The sequence below is a fragment of the Macaca mulatta genome, chromosome 4 (genome assembly GCF_049350105.2).
Source record: "Macaca mulatta isolate MMU2019108-1 chromosome 4, T2T-MMU8v2.0, whole genome shotgun sequence".
Taxonomy (NCBI): Eukaryota; Metazoa; Chordata; class Mammalia; order Primates; family Cercopithecidae; genus Macaca; species Macaca mulatta.
The window spans coordinates 92,683,246-92,699,536 of record NC_133409.1 but is presented as its reverse complement, the minus strand read 5'-3'; the positions used below and the strand labels follow the sequence as shown (position 1 = coordinate 92,699,536).

Genomic DNA, 16,291 nt, shown 5'->3' with positions numbered 1-16,291 from the left:
GAAACCTTGTCTCTACTAAAAATACAAAAATTAGCTGGGCGTGGTAGCACATGCCTGTAATCCCAGCTACTCAGGAGGTTGAGGCAATAGAATTGCTTGAGTGAAGGAGGCGGAAGTTGCAGTGAGCCGAGATGGCACCACTGTACTCCAGCCTGGGCGACAGAGTGAGATTCTTTCTAAGAAAACAAAACAAAACAAACAGTTAAAAGAAAGAAAAAGAAACGTGGGAGGGAATGTGAAGCTGGACAGCAAAAGAATGGGAGCATGGACGTACAGCCTGTTTCCAATTTAGAATAGTTTCACTTATGATTTGTGGAGTTGACAATGGTGTGAAAGCCATTTGCATTCAGTGGAGGCCATAACCTCATCCTAAATTCTAAGGAGTTCCTCCACTTAGGATGAGACTATGTCCTGATAACCCATACTGAAGTGGAAAAACTAAGTTGCGGACCCTCTGCTGTGTTGCTGGCATCAAATGCACTTTCCACTTAGAATATTTTCAACTCACAATAGGCTTATGGGGACGTAACCCTATCATAAGTCAAGGAGTATATAATCTATTGATCTGATCCAGAAACAGTCAGTAGTTAACTTAATCTGTATTTCAGACACCATTGCCTTAAACTTCATTTCCACCATATCTTTTTTTTCTGGCCAAAATTGCCAATAGCTTTGTGGTGCCTCTCCTGTTAAATTCAATTTCTCCTACTTGACTTTCAAGATTTTATGTAATTCATCTCTGCCTTTTCTATACAAATTTCTATACAATATTACTTAGTCCTCTTCAAAATATGAAGGATTGTATTTAATGTTTGCGGGTCTTGCTTTGTAAGCAGAGCAGAAGGGATTTAATTGCACCTTGTTCTGCTGGCTCCACAACAAACCTAACCGAACAGGGACTCCTTTATTATGAGAGGAGCCATCACAATAATAGCAGTAACTCAAGCATTAACCCACATTCATTTCTCAGGTAAAACTAAGCGTGACTGTTTGCAGTGTCAGGTTCCTGTAGTTCCTGTTAAGTTGGGTCCTGGTGAATTTGTGTGGAGCTCAGTGTGTAACTGGTTAGGATCTAAGTGAAAACAAAGAATTATAATGCAGATCTCCAGCCCAGTAGATCCCTGAAAACACTCCTGCAAATGTCAGGAATGAAGAAAGGCATGGGTGTCTGTCATCTGGAAGGAATACATTTTAGTCTCATATTCTGTCTGTTTTTTAATGTAAACAGTGCATATTTCTAGCAAGTTGACAGAAGAATATCAAGTTAAACTCAGAAATTTCTGTTGTAATTTGCTGCGGAGTCTGTGCTATCAGTGTAATAAGCATCTGCAAATTCATGTTACATTTTAAAGGTATTCTTAAATTGTTTGCTTCATTTCTATGAACTGATGTTTTAAAAATCCTATGATTTATTTCAACATGCTCTGCATATGCAGTTTAACATTTTCTATTTGTTTTCGTATTGTTTGTTGTCTAGTCATTCATTTTATTTAGTTTTAGTTATGTGAAATGGTGAGACTTGAACAGTGTTTGTCCTTTGCTAACCTAAAACCATTCTACTTAAAACAAATTTGCTCATTTTTTTTTCCTCTGAGCATCTTCAAGTAAGATCTATGATTAACCAGACATTGAAAAACATATTGTACCTTCTTTAGTTACATATAAAATCTACAAATATATCTAATTTAAATTTCAAGAGGAAGATAAAAATAATGTTCAGCAGTAGATAACTAGGACATTTAAAATAATGAAATACAAGGTGCAGGTTATATCCGATGGAGCTTTATTTGCCATTAATGGAGGTTTAGAATAGACAACACCTCACTTGTTTTTGGTGCCAAATTATCAAATTTATAAATTCCTACTACTGTTCCATATCTACAAAACAGTTGGCTAGTGCATCACTACTTACTAAACTTTGTGCAATAGGTCCAATTAAATTGGATCAATTAATTACATTTATTTTAACCTCAAGGTCAGTCAGAAGAGGTCTTTTATTGTTTTAATTACAGATTTAATTATATTCCATCATTGAACTTGAAAAAAAAAATCCACCCCCTTACAGCACTTAACTCTAATGAGGTTCTCAGAAGCATTCCTATTGAAATATTTGATTTTTCTGCCCATATTCTTTGAGCTATGCTGAGATGCACTACACAGAAGAGTAAGAACAGCTGGTAGGATTGTGTGGGATACTGCAGGGACACCAACACAAGGCCAAGAGGATGCTGCTCCACAGATTGAAAAGTTGCCAGTCACCATGTTTTCTTTATCATTTTACTATCTGTAGTTACAGTTTTTGCATTTAAGATGTAGGTAATCTCTTTGATTTGTGTGTTTCTTTCAGTAGCTTTCTTTAAAATTGACATTGACTTTTCATTGCAGCTAACAATATACAACAAAGGGTAAAAGTAGGAGATAAGTGCTTCAACAAAAACCTTGTTACTGATGATTACCATTAATGTTTAAATATAACTTTTATTTAGTTATAGAACTTTCGTATTTTAAGAATGGCTTTTGATAGTGTATTTTTGTACCAGTTATAAACCTAATATTTTAGAGATAATTTTATAATTTCTGGAATCTTCCTCAGTGTTCCAGGATATATAATTATCACTGTATAAACTTAAGAAGAATGTTGGCGTATGTCTTGCATCTTTGAGCAGCATTTTGTTAATATGCATATGAGAATTGGGCAGGGACAGGCCAGGATTTCAAGATTATCTTTGAATTTCAGTTCAGTGTAGCATGAGCCTCAGCACTGCAAGTATGACAGCTAGCAATAGCACCTCATCTGACATTTGCCTATTATTCTCATTTTTGGGGAATTTAAGAGGGTGGTGTTTTAAAATAGGGAGTGCTTGGTTTTCATTTCAGGTGCAAGTTCCAACGATCACTGAGTCACTTTCTATGTTAAACAACTCAACCATTCAACCAGATTTATCACTTTTTCCTTTTGTTTTGGATTTAACGTTAGAATTATCTAGTAACCTGAATGCAAAAAACAAAAAAAAAAATCTAACTTAATCTATCAAATGTTTAAAATACATGTGAACGTCCAATGACAAAATATTTCCTTTCTCATGCAAATATTATTGTTGTATCATGCAGTAGTTTCAGAAGGAGCAAGAAAGATTGTAGCTATTTGGCAGTATGGCTCTTTGAAGACATGATCTTGTTATTCTGTAATAATTAGAGTGGAATTGTTAGTGTGCAAGAGATTAAAAGGAAACAATGAATATTCATTTTTCTTCATATTCTGATTGGTCCACTCAACTATTTCAATAAAACTTTATCTCTTCTTGTAATATTACATAGGAAAATAAAGAACATGTAAGGGACATAAAGGAATCCACCAATGATTGGAGACAGGATTTTCTTTACATTGTCTAATAGACTTGTTTATTATTTTAAGCTGGTAAAAAGAGACTTATGATTCGTGTTGAAGAAAGAGTTATTTGTGCTTGATACATTGAAGACACTGTTCAAAAGCAGTTTGTCCTTATAAAAGGATGACCCCTGTAGTATTTCTTAGGCAAGGAGGGACAAATTCAACCAACAAAAATCACATCTCGCCCCGAGTTCCCCATGATTTCTCCACATAGAGCAAAAAAATACACATCAGTAATTTATTTGAACATGCACATCAGTGAGTAGCATAGTTCTAGGCTACTCAAGAAACAAAAGGGAGAATATCAGCATTACCTAAATAAAAAAGAGAGGTGAATTACACCACTTTAATTGTCTTAAAAACACGGATAAGAAGAGCAATTAAAATATAGTCCTAAACAGTACTAGCTAATGTAGATTACATAAGTATACAATATGATTCAACTAATAGTGCTCTGACAAGCATAAACCACCAGTTCTAGTAAACAAGGCCCACATCAATTGCTGAGAAAATGTTAGATTCAGATGTAGAACAAGTTACTTTTATTTCGGTACTGAATGCAAAACACAGGTCAAGTGTGAGGACAGCGTTCTAAAAAAGGTGGCTCTGTTAAAGCAAGGAGGCCATTTCCTTTTGCATTTTTATAATGCTGGAATTCTATTTTTGACGTTCACTTTCCTACTTTTCCTCCCCTGAGCACTAATTTATTAAAAAAAAAAAAAGATTTCAAGGTGCAAGTTGTACATTCTTATCGTTATACTATCTCATCTCTTTCTGGAAGAGAGTATTACAATCAGCATTACAATGTTCTTTTTCTCTTAATATTTGTTTCACATACATGTATTTCAAAATCATAATGTTGATTAGGAAAAGAAACTTACAAACGAGATAGTGATGTAATCATACACTTCCTATTGTGCTGTGTGTCTTTCCCATCCCTTCTCCCCTTTCCCTGTAAAGAGCTGTAAAAAATTTAAGGCAGATGAGGTATATTGCTGAAGGAAAAAGTTATTTTTGATAAAAACTCAAAAAAACTTTTATTCTGCCCTTCTACTCAAGAAAGACTACTCAACTATAAATCTAGTGCTAGAAAAAAGCAGGAAAGACACCGTTTGCGTGTACCATACTATGTCTTCTATTTCTAGAATGGCTTTTTGTTAATTTAATTTTAATAGAAAAAATAAGCACCTTAAGCTATGAACAAGAAAAGAACTTCATTATTAGTGAGTCTAGAATCCAAAAGGAATTAAGAACACTCACTCAAACTCTTTCACTCATTCTCACAAAGGCCAATGCTACTGATTAGAATTGTAAAGTGCTGTACTTAGTATAAACACTTGTATACACTGCAGACACTGAAAAATAACCCTCAAGCACATTGTGTTATAGTTCCAAAAATATATTTACAGTCTATTACAAAGATTACAAATGGAAGTGTCTAGGTGACTGTATTATGCTAATTAAAATTATTTTTACAGATTAATTTTCCTTAGGGACAAAAAACATTTTAGTGAAATTAAAATGATTTTTCTAGTCAATCAAAAAATAAATTAAAATATCAAATAACACTGTACAGTGATTTAAAACAAAAAAAATAGGGTGGGGAGGGGTTTGGGAAGCAATCCATTTGAGTTTTTCTATAGCCATCTTTGGTCCTAAATGTGGGAAAACACATTATGTAGCACTGAAAATACCTGTTCTTTTGTGATGCTCTGCAAGTAAAATAGAAAAATATAGTGCATTTTCAATGTATTCAGAGCCCACTACAGAGAAATGTGTGTACAAAACAAGACAGTATAAATAAAATTTACAAGTTTTACAAAGGAACATTTACAGATTTTGTTTCTGTTATTTGTTTGTTTGTTTGTGGATGCCCACATTATCAAACAAGACCAATTATGACCGATCCCTGGGATCTTTCTCTATTAAAATCATTATAAACAGCCCAATTATCTTTGGAAGTACAACAGTTCAATTCTGGGGTAGTTCATGATTTTCATAACTTTTGAAAGCATTACTCACAATATGTATACATTCCTGTAATATCTATAAAGACACATTTAATTATTGCTTATGAAATTCTAACACAGTAATCAAATAATATGGTTTAATAAATAAAGCTTTAAAAACAAGCCAGATCCTTCACCTCTTCCTTCTAGGGTAAGGAGTCCTTTCATTTAACAGGTTTCTTGCATCAGTGTTCACAAACAAAAGACTTTTTGTTTTGTTTAGTTTTGAACTGCAATGGTGATATTCTGCGCAGCACATTTGTGTTTAAATGGTGAAAATTGTGAACTGCCCCTTTATCATGCTTCAGAGTTATAATATAAAACAATTATTTCCTTTCATGTTTGGACTGCATTCAACAGAAGAGGATATAAAATATATGTCAACTATTTATCCTAAATTTCCTAATGTCACGAGACTGAAAAAATCTTGATGTGCTCAGATTAAATTTTAGATAACACTGGATAGTTCTGCTTTCAGAGACTTGCCTTCACCAACATTCTTCAGATGAAGCGCCTCATTTTTTTAATAGACTCATAAACCTAAAACTCGGGTTTATTAAATTCTTTCTAGTAAAATCACTCTATAAACAATCTGTTAAAAGTGCCTTATAGTATGTATGGATCATTATTGCTTTTTTCATTGAAAAGATAGTATGTTGTCTGATCTTTACAAAAAATTTCTTTTTAAAAAATATCAGAGCTCTTGGCAACTTGCATTTTCTTGACTACCTGCCAATTAGCAAACAATATCAAAACAGCACTGATTAAACAGAATAAAATGGCACAAAAAGGATACCAATGTTCTGACAGAGATGTATCTTCAGTCACGCTATTTCTTTTGAAATCTGAGATTCTTTCAAAGGTACCCAGTGTAGTAATGTGTTACAGATTTAACACTAAAAAGGTCCAAAGCTATAAACAACTTTCTAAAACGAAGTCCTTATGAAGAATAAACACAAATGATTTTAAAAAGGAATAGTCTGAAATCACATATTTAAGGAAAATATTTCATTGATTTTAACAATAAGATCATGATTTTATTTGACAAATATATTCTTTCTTAAATTCTTTATGTACATTTTAAAAAGTCTATAAGACAAAAAGGAGGTTAGAGAGCTCAAGGTGTTTGGATGTTTTTCAGGTAGTACTTTGTTTATTGTCACTGCTATTTTCCTGGCCACCGATGGTGGATCCTAAATTCCCTTTTTATATATTCTGGTGGCACTTAGGAGTTCAAGTCTATAGGTGCTTCTTAAATCTTCTCTTCACTGTTGGAAGGACCCAGGACATCAACTGTCTTCTAGCAGCATTCTATGCATATACTGAAGGCCAGTACTGTTCTCTTGCAGTCTGTAATCTCCCTTAAAAGGGAGAAATGCATATCACACTTGAATGCCAGTTCCATGTAAATGTAGCATTTGTGCTCTCATAGTCTGAATGCTGCTCATGATTTTCTTTTGATGGCCAACCAGTGTGATCCCTAAACTCATCACATCCCTGAAAAAGACAAATGTAGTTTTTATTAGGTACCTTACAAAGAGTAAGTGTGGCACGAAACTATCATCAACTGTTTAATTAAATATGTTATCTTAGCCAAATAGATCTTATCTTAGTGTTCTTGGGTATTATGATCACACCCCTGCATCAGATCAGAATAGTAAAACCTGTATCAACATTCTCCTTTGTAAAAACCTAAATGCTCAGGCTCTCAATTTACTCTCAATTCATTTTTAAAGTGATTTGAAATTTTACGTAAGAAATTATTAAAGTCTTAAAGCTATTATTAACTTGAGGGAAGGTTAGGAAATGTTATTTGAAATGTTGTCTTCTTGAACCTAATTGGGATTTAGAAATTTCTAACTGGAAAAAGCTGGATATAGTATAATGAAAATAGTTGGTGGGATCTAGAAGAAAAATTGGAAATCATCAATGACCATGTAAAATTTTATACTGGATTTAATTAACATGTGGTAATTCTGAGCATATTATTGGTTATATACTTACTCCAGTCAGTTCAATCATTTCATTATATGTCATAAAAACTATCTTTAAAAATGTACAACATCTCTGTTTAATAGCTTAAATTTGAATTAAGAATTGTATCTGTTTGTGTTTTCTTGCCTTTCCTAATAGCCAGACACATTGAGCTTATGTCTTTACAAGCAGCTAAAATATTGCAAAACTATAGCACTGTAGTTTTTCATGGCAGTGACAGAGAAACATGGTTTTTCAGGGGTACAGATTGCTTTGGGAACCCAAGTGTAAAAATGCCCACATAGTGACTATAAGAAAACTGAACAAAATAGCATGCACACACTTAAATTCATGTACATGACATTTCCTGGCATATGCCAGAAAATAATATTTGATTGCTGGTCTTCATCTCATTGGAAAAACGATGACAGTACATAGATAGAATCCCACAAATGGAACCTTGAATATTGTTTTCCATTTTCAAACACATTGACTGAGAGGAACTATGTCACCCATGAAAATCATGCTGCAGCCAAGTCAACTGAGGTTTAGAGATTTTTAGATTGTCCAGGACCCCATAATTAGTGATGGAGCCAGACAGGAAAAGTGAGTTCTTTTAACTTCAAGTTCATAGCAATTTCAAAAGTTGTTTTATCAGGTCATTTTTTTTCAGGTTAAAAAAAAGGAATCGATCAATCACACATCTTCCAAAAAGTAAGTTAAACTCTTACTTTTAAGCTATGGTTAACTGAATTAAGCTTCTTTTGATCTCTTCAGAAATAATCATATTGGACATTCTAATGCATTTCAGCATTGAGTATAAAGTTTTGAGATTATTTAAGTTCAACAAAAACATGGTGAAAGAAATCCTCCTTTGCAATGGAGAAAGTTTCCCCAGTGAATAGGAATCTAAATAATACAGAGGTTAACAACAGAGGAAGCCTCAATGGATGGTGTTTAGAAACCAGCTATGGAGTCATATTAGTTATTACTTACTAGTTAAGTTGGCTTAGGGGAAATATTTAAATTTTCTAAACTTTAGCCTTGTTGGCAATGAAATAGGTATAAAACTATAGACTTAATACAATTATTGTTGTGAAGGTTAAAAAGGTAATGTGTTTAAAGGTCTATTTAGCATAATGCCTGGTACACAGTAAGAACTTGTTAAAGAAATACTTTTTTTCCTTGATTTTGTGATTCAAATTCTTTTAACATAAAGAAGATAACCTAATGTATAAAGTGCAGATTGTACCTAATAAAACCTTAAATATAATGTTAAGAGTTTAAGCTTACTCAATAGTCATCCTGGCTACTGATTCAAGGGAATTGTAGCCAGCTGCTGTGAAGTTATCTTTATATCTTTCCATCTTAATAGCTTGCAGCCATTCTCCAACTGAACAAAAGGTAGTGAAATCGGGAGTGTTTTGATCCAGAAGAGGGCTTATTGGCCTAGATAAAAATGAAACAGAAAAGCGAATATTATCATGAACTACCAAAGAAAGAATGTCTTGACCCATATAAAGTTAAGGTATAAAGAATAAAATTAGATGTTTTAACTGGTGTATATAATAAAAAAATACATCTATATGCTAATAAAAACCTAAAGCATCCAGGAGGTCAGTAACTACAAACTCCTAAATTTATATTCTATTTAGATGTGATGACCACCTGGTTTTGTCTTCCATATGTTTTTAAAAGTACAGCCAACAATATTTGGAATCAGTAAATAATTGTTCATTTGCTTTTTCCAAAAGTAATTGGGAATAAATGATGCACATATGGCTGTGTTTTAATCTGTTCAGGCCACAAATGCTGCAGAGATATTGTGCATCTCCTTTGCTGATGGCATTTTTGTGAATGCCGGGGGAGTTAAGTAAGGCACCTCCAGAGGTGCCTTACTATCAGTGTAAACCAGAGCATCAATCTTACCTGGCGTCTGAGGCTGAATAACTACTAATATGCATTACAATCAAGCAAGCCTAATGCAAAGGATGAATGGACTCTTTTTAATGAGTACACCTCTTTAATCATGTATTGAATTTCTCTTTTTTTTTTTTTCTTGAGACAGAGTATCGGTCTGTCGCCCAAGCTGGAGTGCAGTGGTGCGACCTCAGCTCACTGCCACGTCTGCCTCCCAGGTTCAAGCAATTCTCCTGCCTCAGCCTCCTGAGTAGCTGGGATTACAGGCGCCCGCCACCACGCCCAGCAAATTTTTGTATTTTTAGTAGAGACGGGCTTTCACTGTGTTGGCCAGGCTGGTCTCGAACTCCTGACCTCGTGATCCACCCGCCTTGGCCTCCCAAAGTGCTGGGATTACACGCGTGAGTCACCGTGCCTGGCCTGAATTTCTTTTATAAACTTTAACATCATTGAATAATTTATTAAATGACTTGAAGCAAAACAATTAAGTAGGTACTATGAATATAACAAAAAACAAGAACAACAGTAATAAAAACCCATGTAATAATAAAAGTATTGGTCTGAAAATATGAACTACTATCATATCACAAAAATTCAGTTCATAAAGTTTTTTTGATAAAAGCAGCTAGTAATACTTATAACTTTAAAAAATACAATAATAACTAATATATTCTCTTTAAACACCAATGAAGGTAAGCTTAACTGGAAAGAAAAAATAAACTTCTGTAAATATAATCTATTTAATATGAATTTATACTTCAACACAAAAGTCAATTTGCGATTGTGGTGGCGTTGAGGAAATGAATGGTTTATGTGACTATTTTAATTTCTCCCAGATTCCATTCTCTTAGGCATTTCTTACCTACTACAAGTTCCCAGGGGAGTTTTCAGACTATTTGGGTTTCGAATCATTTTGTCAAGAATTCCAACTATCTGTTCAAATTTTGGCCTTTCAGCACGCTCCTTTTGCCAACAATCCAACATTAGCTGGTGAAGGCCAGCTGGGCAGTCCATGGGTGCTGGTAAACGATAACCTTCTTCTATTGCTTTTATAACCTAATAGCCAAAAGGACATTGCAAATTATAATAAAACAAATTTCTCGGTAGGCAAAATGATTTATCCAGATAAGAATGAGGCACAATGCTTCACAAAAGACTTACTTTTTTCCCCCAAATTTCCATGAATACTAAGCAAGTTATTAAGGAGTGCATGAAGTGGAGGATATGATGACATTTGCTAGTTAATTCAGCAATAGGGAGCAGCAATTAAGTTCATCCAGGGTGCAAGAGATGGAAACGTTTTTAACATCATCCCAGAGGCTTTCAAAAGGGAACATGTTATGAAACTATCTTACTTGTATATAATTGTGAGTATACGTATGTGCCCATACATTTAATAATTCTGCAAGTTGTAAAAAGAATTTGAGTTACCCAGAATGAGCCAGAATGATTCACTTTCAAACAGGGCATCAAAATAATATGAATGTTATTACCAAGCCCATGAGTCTTTTAAATAGTATGAAGCTTATTGTTAGTGTTATAAGACAGTAGTGTGCTGGAGCGAGGTTGTACTGGTTTATGAGTGGCGACTGCATCCCTTCCTTACTCCAAGTTCCCTTACCTCACGCTGGCAGACTGAAATAAGCGTGGGGGAAGGGTTACAGCAGGAAATAGGGAAGGTCTACAAATCAGGGCTTTCCCAGTCAGAGAGCTGGTTTTTATTTTTAATTTTTATCAGCATACCACTGCCTATTTATGTCTAATAACAGCCTAAAAAACTGTTTATATGAAGCTTTGAGTATTAATGAAAAATAGGCCCCTATAAACATTTGTATGTGGCAATCAGAAAAATTATCATTCAGATTTGAGTTTTTCATTTATATGAAAGGCAAAAATAGATCTTAAAAATTTGAAAATGTTCCAAATCTGAGTGGCAAAGGGAAGAGAACAAGAAGACAAATAGCAGAAATAAGAAGGGCTTGGAGAACATTAAAATAGTATTTTAGGGGGAAGAACAAATCCTTTGACACTGACTGATATAATGGTAGAAATATAACAGAAAATGACCCTCTGAGGAAAAAAAAACTTTGAATTTTCAAAGAAAATAAGGCCAAAAGTAGGCAAATAAAAAGCTGGCTTTAAGAAATGTTGCTGGCCTTAATATTTTTATGGGAACACATCCTTAAGATGCATGCCGACACTCAAAAATAGCACCTTAAAATATAAAAAGTTATAGGATAGGATATAATAAGTACAGTACCTGGCATCAACAATGCTTGAAAAAAAAATTCTTTTGTATAAGGGGGAAAAAACGTCTACTTTTTTCTTTAAGGCAAATCTCTAATTAAGTTTAAAAAGTAAATAGATGGACTTAGTTATAGTAACTTTTGAAAATTCATGTAAGTATAAAATTTAAGACCAAACGCTCTCCTAATCGCTAGGTTTTATTTCTATCAGCTTATTAAACTCTTCATCTGAATTGTTCATAGGTACCTCCACTCTATATAATTAAAACTGAATTTACCACCTCTCTTCCCAATGTTTTACTATTTCAATTATTAGCACTTCCAGTCCCAGTTAGAAAGCTGCAAACTGTCCCAGATTCTTTCATTCTCTCTTTCTCTCTCTCTCTCTTTTTTTTTTTTTTAAAAAAAAGAAGAAAACAGAGTCTTGCTCTGTCATCCAGGCTGGAGTGCAGTGGCACGATCACAGCTCACTGCAGCCTTGAACTCCAGGGCCCCACATCCTGATCTTCCTGCCTCACATCCTCATATACACAATTAGTCACCACTTTCTGATGATTTCTACTTCCCAAATATAATGTATGCTCAAATACTAGAAAAAGTATTTTTCCATATTTATATCTACATTTATATATCTCTCTATATATAAACATCTCTGTGAAATGATGGAGTAATTATCTCATAGTTAAGTCCTTAGTTTCACACTGAGGTGTTTCTTTAAGTACTTTATTTTGAACAACAATTATGGAGAAAACACCTTGGTCTTAAGTGACCTTAATCAGTGTTGGTACTAAATGCAATGGAGGTCATATGACAGAACTTAAAAATGTCCTTTTATGACCCCATAATTACAAATGTTGCATATCACTGTAAACATTCCTCTAATATATCACTTTTAAAAGCTATACATCAAACAAATACATACAAATGGTAACTCTGCAAAGATCACAAATATGTAAGTATAGGAGAAATTATATTTTTTGAAAACCATTTGAAATGCTAAGAATTTCAAGTGGTTTTGCAAAACATTCCAGTAATAGCACTGTACTTGGATTCAAAAATGCTATGTTAAAAAATGTGAATAAAAGTAAAAGTAATTTACTTTTGGAAAATGAGTGGCTTTTTGTATATGAGGCTGCTTCTATTTAAACACGTGCAGTCTATTTCTGATTTGACATGACTGCATTCTAATGCTCATAACATTAATTCAGTCCTCATTATTTCCCACCACCTCCTAACCTACTTCCCTGCTTACAGCTTATCTTCAGGTGTTCTGAAAGGAACAATGTAAGTTGAGTGATCTTTCCTTTTTTCTTTCCCTCCAAGTAATGTTTTAAAATGTAAATCTAAATCTTATCATGCCCTCTTGACATAATACTTTTCAATAGCACTCCAAGCTTTCAAAAGAACACTTAAAATTATCGATTCTTTAGCTTTCAACACAATATATTCTTAAGTGTTTGTAGCACTGAACATAGGACCTTTAAATGATTATTAAAAAAATGAGTTAATGAACCTCTGTAGTTGTTCTACTGCATTACGGAAATTTAATGATTCCTTTTGTTATTGCAGAGAAACAACACTGATCTCACTTCAAAGTGAAACTCCTAGCTATATTCAAAGATATAGTGGTTTACACATTCATAAAGGATAGCAAGAAGATATAACATTTAAAATAAGAGATATTGGGACTTTAATAATCTCATTAATAGTCACATCCCTATGGACATGAACACGTAAGGTACTTGCTGGGAACTCTTCCACCTTATACAGCAGTTTGGCATAATCCAAGATATACCCTTTGAAACAAAACCAGCCAATAGGAGCTAATTTAGGGAAAAACCGAACCTTGAGGTTCTGCAGTTTTCATTTATTAGCCTGGCAGTAAAACAATTTCCCTGTTAAAGATGTAATTAATAATCACTGTTAATATATATTAAATGCTTATTATATGATTGGCATGGTTTTAAACTTGAATTATCTTATTTGATTCTTACAAAAACCTTATTAGGTTTAAGTATCATTATTACACTGATTCAAGAGATAAAGAATGTGTGACACACAGGAAAAAAAGAAAGAGGGCCACTCAATATCAGGTAGCTGTTAGTAGAAAAGACAGAATTTAACGTAGGCTATCTGACCAGAGCCCTTGCTGTTAAGAATGCCTTTATTTTTCCAATTAAAAAATAGGTACATTCTTCAAATAGTTAGATATTCTTGGAAAAACAATGCACAGAGGTAAGATGGCTGACCCTCCACTTCTTAGAGGATTATGTAATTGGTTCATTGAATTCATCTGACACATATTCTTGTGAAATTACTAGAAACTCCTTGTATTTGCGTTAGTATTCTAATAAAATACATTCATAACCAGTTCTATATCTAAATAGTTCCCAGAGGAACCAGAAGTGATTTGGGTAAATGTAACTTTAAAAAAGATCTCTGGGACACAACAAGGACCGCTTCTTTGGCAAATGCTGTAAAGCAATACTTAGAAATAAAAACAAAAGTTACTTACTGAGAAGTGTTTCCATATTATTACAGTATGACCATTGTAATTAAGAGAAAAAGGAACACAATAAGACCCCATTAATGAGCCTGTAATAACTCAAAATGGCATATGATATGATTGGCTTCTGTCCTCTCCTCAATATTCATTTTCTATTTCATTAACCTCGCAGTAACATGACCCACATTTTATGCAATTAAATATGTTGGACTTCACTTATGAGATTATGGCAAAGTTTTACATAAAACAACATCATAATTTTGCTTCTATCTTAACACGAAAAAATAATAAAGTCATAAATCAGTGGTGACTTTTAAAATGAAAAATTAGGTATCACAATTTAGCTGAGAATACATTTACTTATGAGTATATTATATTTTCAAAGCTCTTAAATGATTTTTCATATATGGCTTTAAGGAATTATCTTTATGTCTCATACCTTTACAAAAGCTTAAATTTTTTAATATCCTAATATCTACCAACTAGGAAAATTAACAATTTACTGGCCTAGCTTTATATAAGAGAAAAATACTTTCTTACATTCTTTTTTAAAAATACTTTTTAGTTATGTTAAGTATTAAGATAATTAATTTACTATATAGATTTTATTCTTTTTATGCTAGTAGTATTTTTTCTTATATTACAATACATTAAAATACGAATGTAAGAAAAATACTAGGAAAAATAAAATCTATATAGTAAAAAACTTCAAAATTTCATAAATTGACGGTAAAAATTTGATTTGGATGAATCAAGATATAAATTCAATGAAAAGATAGCTGCTGTGAAAACCAAAATGATATTTTCAATTTCCACAAAAGTTCTTATATTTGACATTTACATACATGAAGATTTTTCTTTGAAAAGTCATTAATGGAAAGAGCTAAATGTCTGCAGATTTTTTAGAAGAATAAAAGTTGGAAATTTATTTGGAAAGCTTCACCTCTCGGTTTTAATTGCAAGTAACTGAATCTGACTGTTTCCAATGCAGTTAAAACTTAAGAAAATAATAGACACATGAAAATACAAATGAGTGCCCATTCAAGGGTTAACTAAGGGATAATCTATTTGAGTATGAGTCTGGTCATGTATACATATATTAGTTTTCCCTAGGTTTTTCTTGTTCATTGCCTTGTCCAGAGTTACACACACTGTCCAGATAGTCCAGAACTTTCTCACTCATTAGCTTCTACACCACCCTTTTGTGTCTCTTCAGGTTACAAAAACCTCACCTTATCCAGCATTCAGCCTGGAACTGTGTGGACTTGCTTAGAAATGTAACCATCACTGCACATCTTGTTTTCTTGTGTCTTGTAAAAAATCTTTTAAAATCTGAGGCATTTAAAATGTGAGGGCTTTCTTAAATCCCTGACAAATTCCTAGCAACTAAATTTTAATAATGTAAAGTGAATCGGTTCGCTTAATAAATCCATCTAGGCTAATTAAAAAACAATGAATATATCCGAAAATCTGACGAAGGCAACCTTCCCAGAAAAAAAATAATATATTCACACATACACAGCAGTTTCCACATGTATCAGGGGTTCATAGATTTAAGTCTCTCCATGAACTCCTACCACAGCTTCCTAGTAAAAAAGCTTTTATCTAGAAAATTTTATCCCAGAATGGAAATCATTATCCTAAATTATCCAATTTTTCTCCATTTGCATATTGAAAATTAAACATATAATTGTTCAAATAGCACTCTACTGACATAATTATAAAATAATGACTATTATGTAATAAGAGGAATATGAATATCAATTTCACTGTACAAACTGACCTATCTAGGTAATCTCTCACTGCTAAACAAACCTGTGTCCAAATTTATTAATTATTTTAGACTTTCTAACTAAAAACATAAAAGAATGTGCCAAATAATTTAGGTTAGAACTAAACTGCACAATAGACATACTTATGTCATTTTACTAATAAAATATTTATTAATCCTTCGTATATTAAGGCTATATTCATGATGTTCATTTTTAAGAAAAACAAAAAACAATACTTAACACATTTTAAAATTTAAAATTGGAAATATTAATTTGTTTCTTCTTAACCATTTTCATTATTTGTTTTTGGAAGTTAAGTGAACTCTGAATTTGTCAGTCCTGTCAGTCCCTTTATGTTTGAATCCAGTACAGAAGGAAGGTGTCAAAAGAAATGAAACCCCACTGAGTATCTAGGGAATGTAAATATTTCTCTTTCTCTGCCCTAAGGATTTGTTTGTCCACATTTTGACAGT

The 16,291-nt window shown here is 33.0% G+C and overlaps 1 protein-coding gene across 4 annotated transcripts in view; it reads right to left on the bottom strand.

Annotated features, from left to right (window-relative positions):
• Window positions 1–3,374: 3,374 nt before the first annotated feature.
• Window positions 3,375–16,291, bottom strand: part of EPHA7 (EPH receptor A7) — a 178,670-nt gene continuing 165,753 nt past the window's right edge. For all 4 annotated transcript variants that reach the window (XM_015136941.3, XM_015136942.3, XM_015136943.3 and 1 more), the window contains exons 15-17: window positions 10,157–10,350; window positions 8,668–8,823; window positions 3,375–6,897 (exon numbers count right to left, since the gene is read on the bottom strand). In XM_015136941.3, the coding sequence (XP_014992427.1) occupies window positions 6,783–6,897; window positions 8,668–8,823; window positions 10,157–10,350 (465 nt within the window). In that variant the 3' untranslated portion in view covers window positions 3,375–6,782. The remainder of the gene's footprint in view (window positions 6,898–8,667; window positions 8,824–10,156; window positions 10,351–16,291) is intronic.